The sequence below is a fragment of the Polypterus senegalus genome, chromosome 1, assembly GCF_016835505.1.
Source record: "Polypterus senegalus isolate Bchr_013 chromosome 1, ASM1683550v1, whole genome shotgun sequence".
Lineage (NCBI taxonomy): Eukaryota > Metazoa > Chordata > Cladistia > Polypteriformes > Polypteridae > Polypterus > Polypterus senegalus.
This window is the reverse complement of record NC_053154.1, coordinates 137005739-137031933: the sequence shown is the minus strand read 5'-3', so window position 1 is coordinate 137031933 and position 26195 is coordinate 137005739. Positions and strand designations below refer to the sequence as shown.

At 36.3% G+C, this 26195-nt stretch overlaps 1 protein-coding gene across 6 annotated transcripts in view; it reads left to right on the top strand.

The window, feature by feature from the left end:
- LOC120532652 (inactive N-acetylated-alpha-linked acidic dipeptidase-like protein 2) overlaps positions 1 to 26195 on the top strand; it is a 2009486-nt gene that overhangs the window by 1430172 nt on the left and 553119 nt on the right. For all 6 annotated transcript variants that reach the window (XM_039758865.1, XM_039758875.1, XM_039758892.1 and 3 more), the window contains one exon: positions 2602 to 2733. In XM_039758865.1, the coding sequence (XP_039614799.1) occupies positions 2602 to 2733 (132 nt within the window). The remainder of the gene's footprint in view (positions 1 to 2601; positions 2734 to 26195) is intronic.

Sequence of the window (26195 nt, the reverse complement as noted above, 5' to 3'; positions counted from 1 at the left end):
TATTTATTTTTTCCAAGGGACCACTATCTGCTGCCCTGGATATTCTTTTCAATGAGCAGTTGCTGAACTGTTTGATTCAGTCTTTTAACTTTTACTTGATGAGTGTTAATTGGAACGTATTTTTAATTGGATTCTGTTTTACTTCTTTTAATGAGATACTGTATGTAAACTCAATAGAAAAATTTGCTTGAACTTCAACTAAAGAAAGTCCATGAAATAGTCATTCTTGTAATGGTTTGACCTTTATTTTTAGTTTTGTTTCTTGCAAAAAATGTATTACTAAAGTGTTATTTGGTTTCAGAAGCTAGACCATTTTCCTTTGTATATGCTCTTGGATGGAAAACTTAAAATTATTAGAGTCTTTAAATCAAATAGGAAAAAGTAAAAACACAACAAATATCTACACCAAGGTTTCAGTAAACAGAATTTCAGTAATCTAATCCTTTCTCCAACAGTTTGATTCAAATTTGTTTAAAAACCATTTTACAGTTACAATTTCTACATTGGCCCATGACACTGACAGATCAAAACAATGACATCAACATGCATCAACATAATGGCAAAGGCAAATGCAAATTAAATAACTAAACAATATCTAATACAAACTCTTGATGCAGCATTATACTGTATGTATTGCATTGTTAGCTCCTGACAGCTAGATGTGGAAACCAAGATTATGATGCATTTATGATGTCTGAAGACTTGAAAGTTAGCAGGGGAGTTTAGTAAACAGAATAGCCATACAACAGATGAAGAGAATGAAAAAAAGCTTAAAACATTAAACAAGACATGCAGGAACAGAAGAAGTCAGAAAATGTTTGCCTAGGCAGCTGACATGTGGACACTAATTTATAATCATGTTACATCTCTTAGTTCAATTAATGTGACCCTTTCACTAGATATATTGTGGTAAATCTCAACTCCTGTTTAATTTCTGCACCACTTGTTTAAACATTTGATGATACCTTACTAATTCTTCATTATGCCTATTTGTAAAGTGGCAGGCATGTCATGTACTATACAAACTTAATCTCACTTTACCAAACCTCTGTTTATCGTTCGTGAATACCTGTTTTCTTAAATGTCTATGAAGTATTATTTTTAAACGTTGATGTGTGTAGACATCAGTGGAATTCCCGTTGACATTAAAAAATGTTTGTCTTTTCTCCTGAATGACATACAAAATGTGACAGTAATGTTTCCATTGCAGCTCAGTTTGTAGACTTTGCTTATTCAGCACAGCCATGCAACACACCTAAAATAATAAGGTCAAGACCCTTCATCTCAGGTAAAATTACCTAAAACCATAATTAACATTTTAGTTTTTGTTTCTATCATCTAACTTTCTTGCAAATACTCTTTTTGTAAAAAGTAAATAATTCTTAATTTCAGTAAAGGATTTACTGTTATTTTGCTCTCTTCATATTTATTCTGAAAGGGCTGCACATCTAGCATTAGAGGTGTCTCCTGGAACCAATACAGGACTGCATATGAGAAAGGAAGGGTGGCTTATATTAGTTCGAACATTTTATATTGTTTTTTGTGTTTAAAAATTTCTCTCCCTGTATCAGAATGACATCAATATCTTTCACCCATATTAATACTGCTCAAACATAATAACAACTGCATATTCTTCAGAACTAATCTGAGACCCTACACAGCCACCCAGATTCCAGTTTGTTGTTATTAGTGCAATGTGTGACAATATATTACGGATAACAAGTCATCAATGAAAAAAAGTGAGAAAGACCGCAAGCATAATACAAGCAGTATGGTGCAGTGGTTAAGGCTTTGGATTTCAAACCCTGAGGTTGTGGTTTCAAATCCCACCACTGACACTGTGTGACCCTGAGCAATTGGACACACACATGAAATGTACCCACTTGTATCTCATATGTTGTGAGTCACTTATACAGGTATGTAATGTAAAAGCCACTAACCAAAATGTTACAGTTAACAGAACTTATAGATATCATGTGTCAGTGCTGTGGTAACATATACAGAAAATCATTTAAAAACGTTCTTTCTTAACAGGAGATAAAGGAGCTGGTTGTTACCTACCTGAGGGCTGTATTTTTCACTAAAGTTATCCAGATAGCAAGCACAGTGTCATAGGACATGATGTTTTCTCAGTCCATGAGCTTCATAATCATAGAATGGGTCTTTGTGGTTTTGAATGAAATGGGCTTGAATTATTAATCAACGCAAAAAAATGATGTACCTAGCAAGGCACTATTAGAATAAAGAACTGCCTTTTTTGCATAAGTTATAGCATAAAAGCTATTAATCACAAATATGGGACAAAGTATATAATAAATAAATATGAGAAACATTGGGGATAGATAGATAGATAGATAGATAGATAGATAGATAGATAGATAGATAGATAGATAGATAGATAGATAGATTATTTAACAAAATTACGATAGATAGAAATTATTTAACAAAATTACGGTACTAAAGAAACAGGATTTCAAAACAGCTTCCTTATAGATTAGGATTTTATCAGATTAGATCTGTTTTGACCCATTCCTGCCATTGTTATATATAATGTACAGGTCATAGCTGTACATTTTGAAATTCTTTGTTTTATTTCTTCAGGAAATGAAAGAGGTGTTGCTTAGTAATGCAGTAGCCTATGTGAGCCTCTTCAGCCCAGTCCAAGGTAACGGAATGCTTTATACCAAAGCTTCGCCTTTGCTCCAGCAGTTGGCGGCAGACTCTCTCCACAAGGTATTTTGTAAAGAAATTGCCAAAATTCTATCCCCATCTCTTTCCCCTTGTGTTTTACACAGTGGCGTAAAAAGCTAATTAAATGCTAGGTTTGCTTTCCTCTTTTTCAAATTCTTCTTTCATTAGATGAAGGTACCATATTGCTTTGTTTCCTTTGTGCAATTCCTTATTCTTGGTCAGCTTGCCAGAATATTGTTATAATAGATATAATGATGATTTGTGACTTTGGTGTCATAATAACCATTTAAAACCATTTTTTAATGTGGACATAGTTCCCCATGACATTCACTTGTTTTTTTATTTGAGCATTAACTTTTCTAATACAGACATGCTTTTCTGTTGATCACATAATAAGTCTCCTGTTTCATTTGAAGCTTACCTAGATGAAAGATGCTTTGATATTTTTTGTCAGTATTTCTATGAATAGTTGAACATTTTAAATTTATTCAGTTTTACACTAGTTGTACTATTGTATTTTTAAGGCTAGCAGTCTAGCCAATGATTGCATGCACTAAAAGAGTGCATTGTATGATGTAATCTGCAACAAATGTATACGTTTCTAGCCATGTTGCCTTGCATAACAGAAAACTTAGCTGCTGATGCATTTATATTTAGAAGCATTTGCCCACTGCAGTTTTATCACCTAATGTATCATCTATACTTGTCACTAACCTAAAGTGAAATACAAAACAACATGGAGAAATGACTTATATTACATTGGTCCTACACAACATGTTTGATTTCAGCCTGCAGTTCATTAGTTTTACCTTTCCGTTTATTATCTTACTTTTTTGCTGTTTTCCTTGTTTTTTCCCTTTGTATTTAGCACCTTTTCTTTATTGTTTATGCATTTTTTTTTTGTTTTTTGCAAGATCATCGTTGTTTTCCTGCATTTATGATGAAAAATATGTTTTATTGTTTTCATTCTATTCATGCTTTTTGTTCCATTTGGTCTTGGTTTCAGTCAGCTTTCTAAAATTTGGATTAATACAGTGACTTCCCTTGTTTATTGCCAAACTGCATATTTCACTTTTGTTTCTCCTTATAAAACACAATTTATATATGTAAAAAAAACTCTAGGTGATTATGAATATTCGGTATCCAGTAATTGTGTTTTTTGAGCATTTGGAATTTCTTTTATCTGTGTTCAAGAGCAACCCTCACTTCTAGCTGGGATTTCAGTAACTAAGGTTGTGCCTGTACAATAATGTCTCAATGCTTGAATCGGAATTGGTGAAGAAATCTGTTCTATTGCTGGGGCTGTTTACATTACACAGTCTTAATTTGACCTGAACATTTATATAGACATTCATATAATGTGCATGTTTATGACTTAGTGACACAGGTAAGATGTAAACATTTTTCCCCTGCTAAGCTCTTCAATTTTCTTCATTCTCTGAAAAGAGCATATTTTCTAAATATTGTGAGTCAGCACAGCCTAGAGAGTTATTAAGACTGTTGTTTCCTTGCTGCACCACTGATTGTTCGCTGTGTTAGCTGTGATTATTTTAATGAGTCACAAGCACAAAAATATAGCCACATCCTTGAACAAAAATCGGATTGGATATTTTTAAACTCATGCTGGATATAGGTAATCAATACTGACATATAAATCAGTAGCACATGAAGAAGTCACCTATATCAGATCTCAAAAAATTAGAAACCATGTGGTTTAAAAATCTGAATAAGGTCACTTGAGAGTGGTTGTGTAAACATGGCTTTAAGGTTTCCACCATGGTAATGGAAAACTGCCTGTCAACAACACTTCTTGCATGTTTTTGGTGCTTATTTGGAAGTTACAGCGGAGTGAGACAGAAGAGACAGGAGATTTTTTATTTGGATGGGCTGTTTACTGATTTTTTAAGTAAAATCAAAGAAAAAAAAGTGTTTCACTAACCCATGTCTTTTCATAGCTTTCTCTTAAGTAAAACCTTTTTGGATTTGATGATTTCTGTCTGAAAAATAAATATAACAACCACTAAAGGGAAACTAGATTGCAGTGCTTTAAACTGTTATGTCTGCATTGCAACCTGAATAATAAAATTTCTACATTTTTAATCTTCCCCCTAACAAAATATAAAAGCAAAATAATTCAATCATTTTACTTTCTAACCTTATCCCTAAAAACCTGAAACATGTTTGACATGGCAACATATACAAGTATGCTTGTGGAAAATCAGAAAGCTGTAGATCTTTTATGTTTTCCTGAAAACATTCTTCCAAGTTCTTATTGTTTGATGATAGCTATTCCAGATTCCCAGTCATCTTCTAGCATACTACCATATTCTTTACTCTTTAAATGCTTGAAGGTGCAATCTTATAAACTGTGACAGATTAGGACTTTCTCGCACCTTTGTACCCTCAGACACCACGTCAGACACCAGATAAAAAGTCCAGTTATTATTTATTATAATAATAATGTGCACAAAGCACCCTCCACTCCCCAATACTCTAATAATCAAATAAACAATAATCAATCACAATCCTCCAAACTCCCAGACGCTTAGCCACCCTGCCTCCCAACTCAGCTCGTCCGTCTGGGATTTCCCACAGTCCTTTATAGTCCTTGACCTTCTATCACTTCCGGGTCAGGTAAAACTTCTCTTTTTCTTCAACCTGGAAGTATGTCATTCCTCCCGTTCGTGTGACCAGGACACACTTCCAGGTTATAGGGCAAGTAAGAGTCTACGAGCCTCGCTACAGCGACTCCTTGTGGTCCCCAAGGTATCCAGCAGGGCTGTGTATAAAAACTACAAAGTCCATGAGGCCCTGCTGGAACTCGGGGCACGTCCATGCTGTCGGAAGAGCTCCTCCTGGCGGCCTGGGGGTGAGGGCCGGCACCTCTTGCCGGACATCCATCACAAAGCTAAGATGCCTGTTAAGAAGCAAGAGGAGGACTGCAAGAGCCATCTGATAGGCAAAATTACAGAGACGGAGAAACAGTGGAAGATGATGTCCAAAATCAAGGAAAGCCTGACTGAAAATTCTCTTTTTATATAGGAAAACCAATGAAAAAAGCCACATTTTAAACAGAGTAGCTAGGCAACAACATATAATAGAAGGAGAAATTTGGCAATATTAAATAATTTATTTCAAGGTGAAATTATCTGTCTTAGGGTTATTTGGATATGCATGAAAAGAGTAAAAGAAGCTCCTTAAAATACCATCACAGAGGGCAACTTTCTGGCAGTGATCTGTAACCATTTGAATGCAGCTTTAAGTTCTTTAGCCAGGCAGTAATGCTGATGTTTGATGTCAGATTAGTGATTATTCTAAAATTTGCCATCTTTAATTAACATTTCACAGCTGTGTTTCGTAACCTAGTTTTTGTGATAGTCTTTTAAAAATTTTAATCTTAAACTTTTAATCTGTTTGGCAAAGCTAATACAGGACAATTTATAAATGTTTATTTTTTTTTATGGGGGTGAAATTCAGCCAAACTATTGCAACAAAAGTTGTTATAAGTGTTATCATAATCAGAGTAATTAGATGTGTCTTATTTTAAATAATGTAAATTGGTGTTCACAAATTAAGAAAAAAGAAACAAAACACTCTGAAATGTTATAGAGATGCCCACAGAGATTGAAAATTGAATTTCTAAAGAGGCATTACTGCATTATTTTAGTGGCCCTGGGGTTGTTGCTGTAGTTAAAGCTTTTTGCATTGGGTGCATTTTTTATTTATCATTTTTTTTTCTTATTTTCATAAGACATTATTGCTTCTGTGTGTGTGTGTTTTTCTCAGTATTCTTTGTAGTTATAGTGTCTGCACCAAAACAAGTGTACAAGTTGTACCAAGTAGGTTTTGATTTCTTAAAAAAAGTTGAATCTTCTGTTCCCTTGATACTTAATCATGAGGTTATGTTTAGGGTATTAAAAAGGGCAACATGGAGACAATGTGCACACAAAGCTGCTTAACATATGCAGCTACATTTTTTCTTTTCCTCACACATAATTTTAATTTTGTCTGTTCTCCAGGTTACTCCATGATAACGGAAATTATATATCATGCATTTTTTGTTGATATTTTGCAGTTTATTGTTTTGTAATGTTTTTGCATTGTGCAATTCAGTAAACAGATATTTACTGTATATTCTGAAAGAAAAATGCCTGACCTTGTTCTTGATTTACAGAACAGAAGTTTTGAATAAAGTATGTTGATGCTATGAATAATTTAAAACAATTAAAACAGAGAAAAAGAATCATTTTTGTTTTCTGCAATGTCAGAATTGTAAAACTATATATATTAATTGTGTCCATTTAGTAACAATTTATCTTAAGTGGTTCATAAATAAATGTTTTGTTATGTTCATAATGCTTAGAATTTCAGCATGTGGCACTAAAAATAACAATCAAAGTAAATTTTTTGTAAAAATGTGTTACATTTTGTAAGCTACGGTAATGTAATTTATTCAGAGAACATAGAGAAACTCATTGTGCTGATATAAAAATTGTTAAAAAGAAATGTCTGCCCTTTCAATTTGGGTTATGAATAGTAAGTGTATTAACATGAAGTTATGGCCAGTTAAATCAAAGTAGCAGAAAACAGCCAAAACCAAGGCTGTAAAAGAAAAAGAATAGGCACTTAAGTATACAAAGATTGGTATCCTTACTAAACAATTGAGGAACAATTATATCTTGCCTGAAGAAGGAGCCTGAGTTGCCTCGAAAGCTTGCATATTGTAATCTTTTTAGTTAGCCAATAAAAGGTGTCATTTTGCTTGACTTCTCACTACATTCATAATGGCTAACACGGTACAACACCCTAGTATTACTGAGGGACAAAACCCTAAAAGTAGGGATGAGAAGCATGCTACTTTACATGCATACACTAATACTACTACTACTACTACAAATAATGATATTACATTAATCATATTATTTGGTGTACTGTCCACACTAGCTCCTAGTGACAGAGAAATGAGTATACAAAAATTAATAGTTAATAAGTATAATTTAAAAATTGCTGTTATTACAGTTGTGCTTGAAAGTTTGTGAACCCTTCAGAATGTTCTATATTTCTGCATAAATATGACCTAAAGCATCATCAGATTTTCATTTAAGTGGTAAAAGTAGATAAAGAGAAACCAGTTAAACAAATGAGACAAAAATATTATACTTGTTCATTTTTTTATTAAGGAAAATTATAGAATATTACATATTTGTGAGTGGCAAAAGTATGTGAACCTTTGGTTTCAGTATCTGGTGTGTATCCCCCTTTGCAGCAATAACTGCAACTAAACGTTTCCGGTAACTTTTGATCATTCCTGCACACTGGCTTGGAGGAATTTTAGCCCATTCCTCCGTACAGAACAGCTTCAACTCTGGGATGTTGGTGGGTTTCCTCACATTAACTGCTCGCTTCAGGTCCTTCCACAACATTTCAATTGGATTAAGGTCAGGACTTTGACTTGGCAATTCCAAAACATTAAATTTATTCTTCTTTAACCATTCTTTGATAGAACAACTTGTGTGGTTAGGGTCGTTGTCTTGCTGCATGACCCACTTTCTCTTGAGATTCAGTTCATGGACAGATGTCCTGACATTTTCCTTTAGAATTCTCTGATATAATTCAGAATTCATTGTTCCATCAATGAAGGCAAGCTGTCCTGGCCCAGATGCAGCAAAACAGGCCCAAACCATGATACTACCACCACCATGTTTCACAGATGGGATAAGGTTCTTATGCTGGAGTGCAGTGTTTTCCTTTCTCCATACATAACGCTTTTCATTTAAACCAAAAAGTTCTATTTTGGTCTCATCCGTCCACAAAGCATTCTTCCAGTAGCCTTCTGGTTTGTCCACGTGATCTTTAGCAGACGAGCAGCAATGTGTTTTTTGGAGCAGTGGCTTTCTCCTTGCAACCCTGCAATGCACACCATTGTTGTTCAGTGTTCTCCTGATGGTGGACTCATGAACATGAACATTAGCCAATGTGAGAGAGGCTTTCAGTTGCTTAGAAGTTACCCTGGGGTCCTTTATGACCTCACGGACTATTACATGACTTCCTCTTGGAGTGATCTTTGTTGGTCGACCACTTCTGTCTGACTGTGGATTGGTGGAGTTCAAACTCTTTAGAGATGGTTTTGTAATCTTTTCCAGCCTGGTGAGCATCAACAACTCTTTTTCCGAGGTCCTCAGAAATCTCCTTTGTTCGTGCCATGATACACTTCCACAAACGTGTTGTAAAGAGCAGACTTTGATAGATCCCTGTTCTTTAAATAACACAGGGTGCCCACTCACACCTGATTGTCATCCCATTGATTGAAAACACCTGACTCTAATTTCACCTTCAAACTAACTGCTAATCCTAGAGGTTCACATACTTTTGCCACTCACAAATATGTAATATTCAATCATTTTTCTCAATAAATTAGGAAGTTTATTAAAATGTAACTATTTTATCTAATTTATTATTTTAAACTTCCTAACAAACATTAGGAAGTTTTTCTTTACACAAAGAACGATAGACACTTGGAATAAGCTACCAAGTAGTGTGGTAGACAGTAAGAAGTTAGGGACTTTCAAAACTCGACTTGATGTTTTCTTGGAGGAAACAAGTGGATAGGACTGGCGAGCTTTGTTGGGCTGAATGGCCTGTTCTCGTCTAGAGTGTTCTAATGTTCTCAATAAATGACCAAGTATAATATGTTTGTCTCATTTGTTTAACTGGTTTCTCTTTATCTACTTTTAGGACTTGAGTGAAAAATCTGATGATGTTTTAGGTCATATTTATGCAGAAATATAGAAAATTCTAAAGGGTTCACAAACTTTCAAGCACAACTGTATATTTTTACATTTGCCTTGTTTGTTTATTCTTTATGTAGTGCAAGATGCATTATTCTTGCTTTGCTCCCAACCGTGGCATATACCAGCTTTCAGTTCTTGTAAAGCCTATTGGATATCGGTTTCATTGTTGTTGGAGAATGTCTTTCAGAGATTATGATATTGATGATTTGGTATACCCTAGTATTGCTAGAACCATATAAACAGAACCATTTTCCTCTTGATAGAAGCCTTACCTAGATCAGGAATACCAGGACATAATAATAAGCGCAGGGAAAATGTGGGGATCAGGTACAATACCAGTTATTTATTGGTAAATGGTAGACAGACTTGGGCAGAGCACACTTAGGCACTGTAAAATATTAGCTAGGCACTTGTTGGGAACGAATGGGAGATTGCAAGGTCCCTGATATATGTAATTACATACACCACCACACCCAGTACTGACATGGAACCAGGCTTCTCAAACAGGAGTGTTTTTCATCTCCGGTTCTGGCGCTCTCCCATTCATTTGCGGTATGTGTAACTATACAAAAATGTTTTGTTAATGCAACTTCAAGTTATTCAGGTTACAGAAATATTACTTTGGAAATTAACAACTTTTTAGATTATCAAGTTCTCTTAGGTATGTTTACAGTGCTCAAAAATTACCTTCTCTTGTAATGAATAGTAAATGCAACAGTAAATATAAATGGCAAATTGTTATTTCTGCTATTAATTATCGATTGTGTATTCCAATGACTATGTTTAAACGTGAATTTACTCTGGTACCAAAGTACTTTGGGGCAAAGCTCAGTGATCAACTGTGTAACTGACTTGCCTTTATGAGGCTTTAAGTTCTGTGCATTTGTCCATCAAGAAAACCTCAGTTGTCAGTTAGATCAGCTAAACAGATGTAGGAGATCCAACCAGGTAATAAGGAAGCCCTTGGAATACCCATTAATTAGAACTAAATTAGACTCTGACATCTGAAAGAGCTTCTACTTAATTGTGGGGTAGGCTCGGGATGTGGAATTTGAAAGGATTCTGTTACAGATCTCTATGGTAGAGATGACTAAAAGGTGTCACTGTGGCTGACAGAAGATTTGCTAGAGGCGACTTGTGAAAGGTGATGTAGGTGTGTGGAGTTATAGATAAGTTGGTTCATATCTTTTGGGCCTTGTATTTGCAAAGTAAAGTTATATCTGCTGTCGGAGATGGCTGGGGGGGTGACCTGGCCGGGACACCCAGGAGAACCGGAGGAGGGCTTACACCTCCCCCAGATCACGTGGTGGTGACCGCCCTGGTACCTATGGGGTCCACGGGTACAGAGCTTTGAAGCTCAACCCTGTAGGGGCCCGTGGTCACTGCCAGGGGGCGCCTCAAAGCCTGTGGAACCCTGGACCTCAGCACTTCCGCCACACCCGGAAGTGCTGGGGGGAAGAGGAACAGGGACACCCGGAGTGCTTCCCGGTGGAAGATTGACGGGAAGCACCTAGAGCACATCCGGGTGTGTATAAAAGGGGCCGCCACCCTTCATATGATGGCTGAGTCGGGAGAGAAGAAGGACAAGGTCTTGGAGGAGGCAAGGAGGCGGCCTGAAGAGAAAGTGAGGCATTGTGTGTTGGCCAGGACTTTTGGGGACTTTGGGGTTTGAGTGCACTTTTGTAAATATGACTTGTATAATAAACGTGTGTTGGGTGATTGCAACGTGCCCACCTGTCAGTGTCCGTGTCATCTTCCACACTGCATTTTTATCATTAAGACATCCTTTTAAAGTTAATGTGGGACTCTGACAAATGTAATTCTTACTAGCATTTTGATAAACAGAACAGGAAGGCACAGCCACTATACTGATGCCTAAACAGATCCCATATGTACTGTATGTCATTGAAATGCCTCCAGAGTGGTGTGCGTGTCCAGAAATATGACTTCACTGCAGCTGTTTGTGCAAACTTTTGCAACATCTATTTACTTCTCCCACTGCTAGAGACTGTTACAGGTTGGTTATTTGATTTTTGAAAAAAAAAAAGTAATGCAAGCAAAGAAACCAAAATGTTACGTACCTTTTGTAGATATGAGTGGAAGAGGAAAAGTGCTCCCTAATTGTTGCTTTAATAAGTTAAACATGTGTGTGTGAGAGAACTCATACAGTATGCAGTAATAGAATTAAATCACATGCCAAATGCTGCTGGTAAGGCAGCAGAAGAGGCTGCAAATGATCTGACTTTAAATAACCCAGAGCAAACATTTAATACTTTTGCCAGCGTGCATTGGCACTGGTTTGTTTGAACGAACAGTGAATTAAAATCTACTCAGTATTAACAATACACTAAAGATAACCCCATGGTTGTATTATCTGTAGACTATATTGATAACAATCCTTAGCTGTCACTTCAAGTTATCGGCAAAGGTCAACAATAACCTGCTATCCGTCATGGTCTGTTGTGTTCAACGATTTTAGTCTGAGATTTAAATAAAGATTTTCACTCTCTATCTGGTACTTATTTTAAAAAAAAATTTGTTTAGGAAATATTAAGAACAATTTGTCATATAACCCCAACACAACCAAGAACTAACAATAGTAGATCAATTGACTCAAAACAATGCTGAATACGCATCCTGTTCATGTACAGCACATATGTGTGAGGAAAAATATATGCTGTAACAGGATTAAAGCATTCGCACAATTCTAGCAAGGCAGCAGAAGAGGCTGCAAATCATTTGACCCCACACATCCCAGGGCAAAGATTAGACACTTTTGCCAGCATGTATTGGCACTGGTTTGTTAGAAAGAACAGTAATTCTGTGTCTCTAGCATTCAATGTCCTGGCATGTCTCTCAAACTGTGTGATGCTAGTTGCTGCTTGGTGATGGCCTGTCAGTATTCCAGTCTTTGTAATTTTGAGCCTCAGTTGTTGAATATCCTAAGTTGTCTATAGAAGCTGAAGAAAATGAACCAAACCCAACTGTAGTGTACTAATTTTTACAGAGCCATCCTTCTGAAAAAAAATAATTTAGTTTGTACCTAATTGCATGTTGAAAAAACTATATTTTCTTTTTTTAGCATCTTTTAGCCCTGCTGTTAAAAGTACAACTTCCCTGAGTGTTTCTTGCTGATGCGTTTTGCATTTGGGTCTTCCTTTATTTTTATTTTTAACTGTTTTTCCTTTCTTAATTGTTCCCAGATTGCTACATTTCTACATTTCCCCCCCTCTGAGAATCTAGTTAAAAGCAAACAAAAGCAGGAATTGTGCATTAAGCTCTTTAATGTTCCTGCCACATCTCTGTCGTAAACAAAGCCTCATTAAGATCCTCGTTTTTGATGTCTAATCTGCTATAAAAATGCAAGGCGAAGGAATATAAATTGGACAAAAAGTGGAAATTAGTGACAAGTTGGCACCTGCATGAGATGATAAGCCTGTTCAACAGTGTGAAAGATATGCTGTTTTTTAACTTTTTTGGACGGCTCTCCGATTTAATACACAAATTCTGGGATGGGTGTTTTTTTATGATGATTGACTGCTGCCAGTCGCACATTGTTTTACTTTATTTATTTTGAAGACATGTCTTTTTAATAGAATCTAGGACTTCTCACAGTAAAGCCTTCTCTTTTTCTTTCTCTGTCAGCTCATTAGTGAGGTAGCCTGACTGTGGTGTGGGACTTTAATTTCCTGCGTGACTGCTGATCCCATTAACATCAAGAAATAACCTTATCTAGGTAGGCAGGGGTTTTAAGATAAACTGCACCTACAATTGCTCTGTTTCTACATTCTACTTGAAGCTTCAGAAAATGGAAAAACATGGAACATAATGTTTAATGGACTAAAGAAAAGGAAAAAAGCTTCTAAAAGGCAGCTTAGTGTTTTGAAACAAGAAAAAGCCTCTGGCAGGTGGTTGTTGACCCATGCTTTAAGTGAAAATTTATTGATGTTGTGACAGACAGAAGAAGAAGAAGAATGCTAGCTGATACAAGAAAAAGAAGGGTGATGAGAACCTTGTCTTCTCCCACCCAGAGACAGCAAGATTCCTAACTACTATTTGCACCACTAATCAGCACATTTTTTATAGGGTGCGTTTCATGGCAAGAGTGAGAAACTACAAAATAGCTCTCATTAATTGCAGTGAAGAAGTGGCATTATATGCACTCTGATATTTATATATAGGGAATTAACAGTATTATTAATGCAAAAGAAGAAATTTTGGGTGAGAGTTTTTATTTCTTCATCTTGTGACTACCTGCTTGTACAGTGAGCTGGCATAAAGGGGCCACGATAAAAGGGATAATATAGAAATACTAAGGAAGAAGATGTGTGCAGCCAAAGCTTTCCTGAACAGGGAAGGTCCACACTTGTGGCAGGTGATTTACTTCAAGTACCAGAGTTATTAAACAGTGGACAGAGGATAGTTCACACTTTAGGATCCATGGTAATTGTATTTCAGATTAGGAACTACTAGTAAACACTGAAACTGTGGAAGCAATGGTTAGAGGAACACACAATGTGGAGACAGTTGTTAAATGGCCATGTGCTTAGAATGAAAGGATCGTGATAGGAAGCAGAAGGCTAGTACTTTCAGTCTGACTGGTATCAGCAGTAGGCTTTGGGGTACACCAGGTTTGTCTTGCTACAGGCTTTGAAGGACAGATGGTCATTCTATCCCTAGTTATGTCTTGCTCTTTAGCAATGTATTGCTGCCCAGTGTGGCAGCATTATCTGGGGGATCCACATACAGTTCTGAGCAAATGGCCTAACATCTTCCTTTCTGGCTTCAAAAATGATAGCCTCTGAATTACATTTCTAGTTTTTTTTTTTTTTATTTTGTGTTAATACTTTATGTCCTTCCAATTGCATTTAATCTGTAAACAAATTTTAGATAAAGAGGTTGTTTTTTAGACTGTTTGTTTTGATTTCGAATAACACACAAAAGTGCCCCCATCATACACAGAAATTCAGTTTTTGATTTGAGGAGGTTATTAAAAAACCTAAAGCATATGTATTTTGCTTTAAAATGTGTCTTCTTCATAGACTTCATCAAGGAGTGAAACATGGGGTGTCCCAGGGAGTCTGGGAGCACTCCTATTTAACCTGGCAGATTCTGAATGACTGAAAATCAATACTGTGGCAGGGTCCCTGAATTTTTAAACATGTTATAGTGTTATACATCACTTGGGCCACATAGGCCTAGATGCTTAAGTGTATGGCGACGGCTTGCAAAAAAGAGAAGCATATCCTTTAAATCAAGATGATTCAAGAAAGTGGACAGAGACTTTCATAAAAACTAATAATGTCTTGGTGCTTGCCAGTGTGGAGAAATCATCTCAGAAATTACAAAGAGTTAGATGGCAATTGCCGATACTGTGATAGCAAATGTGTTCAGGATGACGGCAATATGGGAGTAGACGCTTCTTGCTCCCAGCTCTTACTCTTTTATTCTAGAGGTATTTCTTGTTATCTATAAAAACAGGAAAAATGAAGTCATGTTAGAGTACGGTGTTGCTGTTTATTGTTCAATAAACAAGCCCATTATTATGATGAACCTGTGGCAATGCTACAGAGAGGACATTAGTTCCCAGATGGCAGGAGAAGTGCACTTTAAAGGGAGTCAGCATTCAGAGGGAATGGATCTGAGTGGAGTTGCAGTACTCTTTCATACATACTGTGGTTTTTTATGTGTCTTGAAAAGTGGAACTTCCTTGTGATGCTGTTAATAACTACTAGTCATCATGGCATTTGTTTTCTTATCTGTGTATAAAGCAATTTGCCTATGTTATGTATATCTTCACTGACAGCATTCTCTTAATATTATTAAACTAGCCGTGCCCCATGGCTCTGCCCACGTATTAGTGAAAAAGGACAGTGAGGAGGGCCCTCCCAGGCTCCCCACTCCTGACGTCACGCTTCCCCCTCCCCTCGGCCTGCAACCTCTGTCTTGGATTAGCGCAAATATATCGCTCCTGCAAGTGAACTATGATTCTTAGTGCGATGAGAGAAGTCACAAAATCAAATGTTCCAGCAAATTATGGAAAAAAACACAATCTAAATCTGTTAAGTAGTTCTCTTGTTTGCTAGGTAAGTGGAGGTAAGGTACACACCCCAAGGTAAGGCCCCCCTCCCCTTGGCCCACTGCATGTCTCTCGGATTTGTGCAAATAAATCGGTACTGCAAGAAAACTATAATACGTAATGGAATGAGAGAAGTCGCAAAATCAACCGGCAAATTATACCAAAAAACCCGATCTAAATTCGTTAAGTAGTTTTCTCGTGAAAAGCAGACAGACATACAGATAGATGAGATGAGAGAGAGAGAGAGAGAGAGAGATTCTAAAGTTCCAGATGAAGATTTCTTTGTTCAACTAACGCTGGAGAGTAGCAAAGACCTGCTAATTACAATGGGCTAATTCACCCACTGCTTCTTGCTCATATTGAGGTACTATAAGGATGGCAGAATAAGTTTGCCCTAGTACATACTTTACATTACACCAGAATTTATGTGGACATAAATCTTGCACAGCACACATACCTCAGTACCATTTTGTCTCTATCCATGTGAATCAGCATAATCCATTGTAGATTCACGGGAAGCAAAAGCATATACCAAAAGAAGAAAGATAAATGTATTGTTAATCTATTTTTTAATTGTTCAAACATGCTTGTTACTCTATAAGATCACTGTAGGCCTGGACTATTCACCAAAAAATTCCATGTAAGGCAGGAATCAAATTTATCACAAGGCATGTTTATTAGTTGGGGTTTAATTTAGAGTCATTAACAGCCTAATATGTCTTTAAGATTTTGGAGAAAAGCAGAGCAGTTGGAGAAAATCTAGGCAGAAACGGAGAACATGGAGATGTCAGAAAGAAAGTGACAACTTTAGTCAATTTCCTCCCACAACAGCACCAGTCCCTGCACATCATTTATTCCTCTCACCTCTACATTTGGCCTATGATACTCATCTTTTCTGTTTGTGACATTTTAAGGTGCTTGAATCATGGCTGGTTGCCCTTCTGCATTTTATGATACTTTTGATTAGGTTTTCCCAATGCATTACTTTCTTACACATTAATGAAGGTCAGATTGATTCTGAAATTTCATATTTAATATTATTAATTTTCATTGTGGCCACTTTTTTGTCAGCAATTTGAGTTTCTATTCATTTTTTTCAAAACCTGCTTTAGCCTTTATGCAGTAACAATGAGCCAAAGACTGTCCCGGTAGGTTTAGGTGCCAGTTCTGTCTTGGATGCCAGCTCATTGCTAGGCATACACACACTCCCAGTCATTCATAGTTTCACAATATAGCGTTACCAGTTGAAGCAACATGCCTACAGTATCTTTGGAATATGAGAAATATGACAAGACTAAAGAAAAATCTCATGTAGTCTGTAGGAGAATGGACAGACATGACATGAATTTTACCTTGTCAGCACTGAGCAAACAATTCTTTTTTTATATATTTACCGTTACAGCGGTGACGTTGCTGTCTATACCATTTTATGCACCTGTTCTGACATTACATGTAGCTAGGTACTTGATATACACGTCACATTAAGAAGAAACATTGCTTTGAAGTTTTAATGGCATCCAAACTTTATGATAAGAAAAGGAAGACTTAGGCAAAATATGTTTTATTCGGAATCTGCTCTTAACTTAGCCTTGTTTAACAACTTTGAGTTTATTATTTTCCTGCAGACTTTGGTTACCGATTTCTGTTCTTTCTTTACTGACATCTTTTTAAGATCCTTCTGATATGCCCTTAAAACAAAACAACTAGTCTCTGACATTCTACCTACACCTTGTATATCAGGACTTACTTGAAAAATTCTTCATGGTTATTACAAAATCCAGGTTACACTAACTGTGCCATTATACTAACTATTGTTATACCATGTCACATTATTTCCTCCTATTTTCTTTAGATTATTTAGATTACCTCCACATTGAGTCTAGTTTACAGAATTAAAAAATACTTTATGATTTCATTGGCTTTGATATGTTCCTGCCTTTTTCATGTTTTGTAAAATGTGTTCAAATTGAATAAAATTTATGCAGACTTATTCATGACTTCTTATAAAGTCAAATTCCTGAGACATTCTACTTCAAGTATACTTATTCAAAATATTTGCCTTAGGAATTCCATCAGTATTTGTGAGCGGTAACCAAGACAAACAGTGGGTGTGGTTGGGCATGATATGAGTCCATGATGGTACAGATGTTAGTGAATGAAAACAGTGCGTCTCAGGCATGGTGGGGTAGGTCAGCTACGGCAATTTCATGCAGTACCAGTATTTTAATAGGAAAATTGCTGATCATTAGTTCACTTAAGAGGTCTGATATTAAAGCCTGAACCCTGTGGCCCGACCTGACCCTGCCTTGACTGAGCTAGCAAGTCTGAAGCCTGAACCCGACATCATAATGTTCTCACTGACCACGATTTACTTTGTATACTCTTAGCTGTTTTTGTCAGCTGGCATACTAGACCTGCTTGCTTCACATATTTCACTAAGGCCTTTGCTGTCAGCAATGTTTCTGCAATTTTTGGGACAACATCTGAAAGCTTGTTAACATCTAGTACAAATTTGAGAATAGTGTTACATACATGATCCTGGCAGTGGGTTGGATTTAGAGAGAAAGTTTATGGAGCAGAGAGCAGGGGTTTGGAGTATAGACTGGGGAAGAGAACAGGAGGTATGGCGGTTGGGAGTTGACCCCATGGAGAGTGAGTGAATGTCGCTAAAGGAGCAAGTTGCTGAGCATTCAGGTAGCAGAAGCAGTCAGAGGTCTTCAATGGTCATTTTAAAACTTGGGCATTTTAAAAGATTGACTGTGCATGTCCATGTCCCGGCTCTCTCTGCACATACATGGTTGTTGGGTGAGTAGGATTGGAGAAATGAAGATAAGCACTGATGCTCAAGAGAGAGTAGCATTTAAATGTATCTTTTTGATGTTAAAAATCCATTTTATTTTTTCATTTATTGATTTCTGATTTTAACTCCCTTGGAGCATTTGTTTTTATCAGAATATTTATTGGATAATTTATTTAAAAAAGAAGCTGCACTGCACTTTGTTTTGGACACTTTATTGTGTGGAATAAGAAGCACAATGCACTTTGCACTAGCCTTTATGTGTGTCCTCATAGCACTAGTCCATCGTGGCACATGATTATCAATGACCTGGGTTCAAGGAGATGACGCCAGCTGCAGGGAACCCAGGCATGACAATGGGCCCTATCACAGAGTCTGCTCTATTTTGTTAAGGAACTGAGACCTTGGTCAAAAGGTAAGAAGACACTTGCATTTACTATTCCAATGATGTCAAGGAATCCCAATAACCATAGTTACAATCGTTATTTCTGTTCCTGCAAAATTCATGGATATAACAAAAAGAAATTTTTATCCTAATCTTCTGTCAGCAATAACACCTGTACCACATGGACATGATGTACAAATTCCTACTTTGCGTGACAGTCTTTATTCTGTAGTAACTTATTCAGAGGTAGATAGTATTTCAGGTGACAATGAAAAATTTGTCCCAACATGTTCAAGTAATGAGCCACAAGTATTCATTTAGGATGAGCTTAACAATTTAGTAAAATATCTAGGCATTCCCAAAGTTGATGCAGAGCTCTTGGAATCCAAATTGAAAGACAAGAAGTTATTACATCCAGACTCAACCTTTGGTACCAAAATACAGAAGAAGCATTTGCAGCATATTTCAAGAAAGAAGGATCCATGGTTTACTGCAGTGACACTAGTGATCTAGTGCAGAAATTTAGCAGAGATTACATTTCAGAAGAATGAATACTATTTACATACTAATCTAAAATAAATCTAAAAAGAGTAATAAATATACATCAATACCCATTGCTTATTCTGTGCATTTGAAAGAAACCTATACCTATTACCTACAATGAGCACCGTTGGTTCATATATGGAGATCTGATATTTCTGTGTGTCCTACCAAATTCCCATGTCTTCTCTGTGAATGGGACAGTAGAGCCAAGGGTTTGCATTAGACTCTGAAGGAATGACTAGGCAGAAAAAAGCTACAACATAGTGCTAAAAACATCACCAGACCTAGTCAGGTAAGTACCACCATTTCATATTGAGCTTGGCTTAATGAAGGAGTTTGTCAAAACCCTCTCAAAAGATAGAAACCTGTTTGATGGATTTGTGATAAACGTTTCTAGGTTTATCTGAGGCTAAATTTAAAGAGGGCATTTGTGCTGCACCTGATATTAGAAAACTGATTCCTGAGGCAGAATTTGATGATGTGATGAATGACCTGGTACAAGAGACTTGTGTATCATTCAACATGTTTTTTCAGTAACAGTAAAGATCCAAATTGGATTTTTTTCCTGAAATTTTTGGAACAATGAGTGAATAGTAGTGTGAAAGATTTCATCAAGATATCAAGGGCATGGAAACAAGGTGTTAGGGACGTTGGGATGTGATTATAATGGTGGACTACTGCTGGACGAATAGGCACACACTCAAAAAAGAGTACAAATGATGGGACTAGGCAAAGTTTTAGATAAAAAAAAAAAAAAACTAAGAGGAAAAAAATGTAGTATAATTTTAAATGTAAGTCAGTGAATATGTGTTGTTATTTTATTTACATATACTTTTAAAATATTAGACTGACTAAATATTTACATGTTAAACAGAATTACAACAATATTGTATACATGTAAGTATTGTGTAATTTGTTAAATTTTAATTAAATTACTTTTCATTTTTATACATATTGACATATTAATATTCTAATTATATGTTTTTACTGTGTTCATGAATACGAATAAAAATAACTGTTTACAGTTCAAACTGCTTTTTATTAGTTTAATTTTGTAGACATATGAATAGATTTGACTAAAGGCCTTGAACAACTTATAGAATGATTAATGAAGTATTATGCAAGTTGTTTTGACATTTTCTGTAATAAGTTTGAATTTGCGTTAAAAGATTGGGATGGTAGTCACTTTTTTAGACCATTGTTGCATTTCTGAGACTGACAGAAGGATGTCTCTTGACAGGGGTCTAGTATAGAAATACAGATGTCTACGCTCTCAGTTTCTGGTATTATACAGTAAATAAATCCTAGGACTGTAGACTTGTTCATATTTATATGTTACCTGTCCATTATGCAGATTTACCATCCAAATCTAGACTTGCAAGTAAATGATGCTTAAATCATGAAAAGAAACATAACCAACAATGAAACATGCAGAAAATAATCAGATCGACAAATACAAAGAGTACCAGATGGCTGACTAAACATTCTTTTAATTTGAACAGTATGTTCACTTTCCATGAAGTAGATCATGTCTGCATATTTTCTAGATTTTATTTGACACGTGGAGCAACGACAGGATAGAATGGCATTTTACCCTGAAATCTATTTAAGCATCCTTGTTCATGGGATTTGATTCCACCCTTTCTTTTTTATTGCCAGCTTGTATGCAAAGACTAAAAGGTCTTCTCATTTTCATTGAAGGCTCCAAAAATTTCCCCATTGTAAACTTGTGCATGTTTGTAAGATTTTACAATAGAGTGACATCAAAATAATAGTCCTTCTCTCATGAAAAGGTGTGTGCAGTGCATATACTGTATTATATTATAGGCATTTGGACATCACAGAGAACTGATAATGTATTAAAACTACCTTTGTGTAATAGTTGTATGCTGTATCAATGTATATAAGGATTTACCCCTGTTAAATAGGATTTAGTCACATAGCCCCAAGACATATAGTAATGTGGATGAGTGAGTTTGGGTGAGAGCAACTCACTCTTTGCATCAGATTTTGCCATGTGCTCATGATATCTTTGACACCGTACTTAAAATGCTATTCTCAGAGGAACCTGCCTGAATATAAAGGAAAAAAATCAGTAAGGAATAATACATACAGTACTTTCATGTAAATTTCACTTTAGTGATCCTGTGGGAAATCATTCAATGGAATGATTTACAATATAATAGCACCAATTGTACTGTAAAATAATATATATGAGTAAATTAACTTACATGTGTTATATACATAAATAAATATAGAGTAAAATGAACAGGAAATTGAATGACATGAACAACTTAAATAATAATTAATTTGGAACTAAACAGATTGGGTCAAATGAAGTAAACAAGCTCCACAGATAGACAGATTGGTACAGGAGTGTCCACATTAACCTTTACAGATCTAGATGTGTGTGTGTGTGTTTTTGTGTACATTTATTTATTTCATCCAACATGTGACCCGGTATGAGAAACAAGCTGTCATCTATGTTCGCTTTTAAATTTCTTTGAGTGTGTGTTAGTGTGTGCTTGCCTCTGTGTATGTGTACATATACACTTAAATAAATTATGTTTCTCTAAAACTACTAATGCAAAAAAATTATTAAATGGAGCAGACTGTAAAAATCTCAGTTAAATCAAACAATTTCTATGGCAGTTTTTGTTGAACATTGTTCAAACTGTTTTTGAAGGATATGAAAAAAACTACTGGACCAAAAGCAATATGCCTGGAGCCTGTAACAAGACAAACATGATGCCTCTTGTTTGAAAACGATAGATCAATGTTTTAAGAAGTTATCATGTTAAAATCAAGTTTTGTCTATGTTTTGAACATCATAAAATCAGAATTTGAACTTAACTCAGTAGCAAATTTTTATCATCATCATCATCAAATTTCCATTTACATGAAAGCAAAATCAATATAAGCTTCCTTACGCACAAGTTTCAGTTCTTCTCACAGTGCTTGGATGTTTTTTGCACATTTTCTGTGTTTTTGTGGAAGAATTTTAGAACTAAATCAAATATTTACTTTGTCATTACTATTAGTTGACACTTTCGTACACAAATACAACACAAGACAACAATTTATATAGCTGTTAAATTTACAAAGGTAGATGTCTGAATAATTAATAGATATAAAAAAGAATGATTATTTAGTCCAGCTAGCATGCAGCTGACCAAATGTCTCATCCAGATACTTTTTAAAAATTATTTATAAAGTTTCCACCTTGAGCTGCATAACTCAGTAGTTGGTTGGAAGCTACCACAACTAACTGAAATCACACACTGACTTTTAATCTCAGCGATTTCACCTAACTGTAAAAATGTATCTGACAGCATCTTAATTATACTTAGTGTTTGAAGTGCCAGCACTTCCCTGTTTGTCCAGAAAATAGAGGATGCATACTGACACATCACACTCTGATCTTGCACATATTTTAAGCATGTTCGAAATAACTCCAGAGGAACTACAGTATATGTGTTTTACAGCGCATCATAAAGAGTAAGAATAAGTAGACACAAGAAGAAGTACACTGGCAGTTATTTAGTTTCACTTCATGCATTGATTACACCATCCTATTCAGAAGCCATGACATGGCTTAGGGATGATTGTGGCATTGCTGAACAGTCAGCCAGTTTATGTTAAAAAACTGCCTGTTGCCAAAATAAGCCTATGGGTGTTAAAACCTGTAATGGAACAGGAATTATGTGATTTCGGCATGGTGACTCTGTAAGGTAGGGTCCAATTCAGCACACAACTCCACAAGGACAACTTTAGGAAGTCTGAAATGGCTTATAAACTAGTCACTATCATGAGCCAAGAAATCATTGTGAATCCTGAATACTCACTCTTTGTGTGGCCGGCCAGACTGCTGTACAGCCTCACAAAGGTTTGCTGCATTGTGATGGATGGTGCAGCAGTGCACAGTATAGTGCTGAAACGTGGACTGCCTCTACCACCAGAAATATAACAAGACGAGTGCACAGATGTCCCAGACCCTGTCCCACAAGGCAACAATTCAATGGCAATTCAAAGACATTTTGATGCTTGTGTAAAGAGACTTGTGTGTAGTGCAACACTGACATTTACTAAGCAAAATAATTTTGAATTTGCTTTCTTCACTTTGCAGCTGTCACTCTTTATCTGTTTATCTTTTATTTTTGACTCCCGCTGAGAAATCAGCAAAATGGTCTCCATTTAAGTCAGTAATATCTCAAGTTCACATTCACTGAGGATTTGTTTTCTCTGTGCTCCTGTGGTTTGTTGTAAAGATGTGTGCGGATAGCTAGGACCCTTACCTGAGCAGGACGCCTTCATAAAGAAAGGACTGGGAAGAAAGAACAGGTACAGGGCAGAATTACTAGATGATATAAAGTCACTCCAAGGTGGGAAAGCAGCAGGCCCTGATGGCTACCCTGCAGATTTTTACAAGAAATTCTCCACTCAGCTAGCTCCCCTCCTATTAGCAACATTTACAGAAGCCAGAGATAACCAATCTCTTCCTCTAACCTTTCACCAAGCACTAATCACCGTTTTTCCAAAACAAAATAAGGACTTATTACAATGTGCATCATACAGACCAATTTCACTTCTGAATAACAACGTTAAAATACTCTCTAAAATCATAGATAGAGGAATGGAGAAAGTGCTCCCCTCGGTAATATCACAAGACCAAACTGGATTTATTAGGGGCTGACACTTATCTTCAAATCTTCGATGCCTGTTTAATGTAATATACTCACCAACTAAATCAAACACCCCAGAAATATTATTTTCATTGGATGCAGAACAAGCATTCGACATGATTGAATGGAAATACCTTTTTACTACATTGGAGAAGTTTGGGTTTGGCCCGAACATTTGTGCATGGATTAAATTACTGTGTACTAACCCAGAAGCTTCAGTTTGCATCAACAACATTTGCTCAGACTACTTTAAACTAGAACGTGGTACTAGACAAGGATGCCCCTTGTCACCGCTGCTGTTTGTGATTGCCATTGAACCACTGGCAATACATTGTCGAAATGCTGATCAGATAAAGGGGATTAGCAGAGAAGGACTGGAACAGAAAATTTCATTATATGCAGATGACTCCATCTCTACAATATATAAAATTATTTTAAAATCACTCCTTTGCAAAGATCCAAGAGGACAACTGGGAAAAAGATCTCTCAATTAATATATCAGAAAAGAAGTGGAAAGTAGCAATGCAGAGAATTCACTCGAGCTCCATATTCGCAAAGCATACAATTATACAACTTAAAATTATATATCGAGCACATCTGTCTTGACTAAAATGTTTCCAGGGCAAGATCCAACCTGGGAACGCTGCAACCAAGTCCCAGCCTCACTGGGTCACATGTTCTGGGCCTGCACCAAATTAACATTATTCTGGACAAAAATTTTTAATTACCTTTCAGACAGCCTTGGACTCACAATCCCTCCTAACCCATTAACAGCTGAGTTTGGCATTCTTCCAGAGGGGCTTAAAGTGGAGAAAGACAAACAAATTGTGATTGCATTCACTACTCTTTTGGCACGCAGACTTATTCTGATAAACTGGAAGAACTCAAACTCTCCTCTTTTAAGTCATTGGGAAACCAATGTGTTATACTATTTGAAATTGAAAAAAATCAAATACTCAGTTAGAGGAACCGTACAGACTTTTTTCAAAACATGGCAGGATCTAATCAGTAATATTTTAAAATAAGCTCATAAAGCACAGAGAATTTATTAATTTAGGTATGTTTACAAGCCTTAAATTTCACGCCGTTTGGCTTGCTCTCTCTCTCAGGGGTGGGGATCGATCTGTTCTTAACTCAATTTTTCTTTTAGTAAAAACTTGATTGCTTTGTATGGATTGCAATAAAATTAATAAAAAGGAAAAAAAAAAAAAAAACAGGTACTGTACAGGGCATTATCTCTCCCAGAGTGATAGATGGCAGCTCTTCAAAGTTGCAGCAGTGCCTCAGATTCCCATATGGCCTCATGGGAGGTGGAGTTTAGCACAGCCCTTTTGGGTTCCGTGGGCGCTGCTAGGGGGTGCTGTAGGGATTGCGGAGCCCTACTTTGTTGGGCTTCCACCTCACCTAAAAGTGCTTCTGGACCATGATATGGAAGCACTCCTGGTTGCAGGATAAAAGAAGCCTGCTGTCACTGCTCAATGAACCAGAGTTGGAGCTGAGAGGAAAGAAGGACACACTCGTCTTGGAGGAGTAGCAGTGTGGTGAAAAGATTGGGAAGAGTGAAAGAAGGAGAGATGACCTGTTTATTGTTTGTACAAGGTATTCTTGTAATAAATAAACCTTTATTTGAACTGTTTTGTGTATTCGTGATTGGGGTTTGGGGCTTAGTGGTGCCCCCTAGCTTTCATGGACATCAGTCAAAACAAATTTATATGGTGATTAGATTATGAATATTCAAAAAAGCCATAAATGGTTACTGGATAAAAATAATGTGGAATGAGTAAAAGCACATGCATGAACACAAAGTTTTAGACTGATCTGAGATTTATAAAGGAACCTGGAGTGTGACATAAATCCTTTTTTTTGTGCATACTCTGTTTTTGTCGTATAAGTGTAAGCAAAATTTCAGTATGTAGTCTAAGCACTGTTTTAAACATGAGATCCCAGGAGGTTTAGTTCCCTGAGCCTATTAGAGAAATTACCTAATAATTAATAATGCATGTCAGAATATGTTTTATTGTAGTCATTTTCAATGTGACCCATCTCAAAACCTTCACTGGAACTGTTTTCACATTTTTAGCAGATAGATTAATTTCTTGCATGAAGAAGAGCAGTACAGTAATCCCTCCTCGATCGCGGGGGTTGTGTTTCAGAACCCCCCGCGATAGGTGAAAATCCGTGAAATAGAAACCATATGTTTTTATGGTTATTTTTATATATTTTAAGC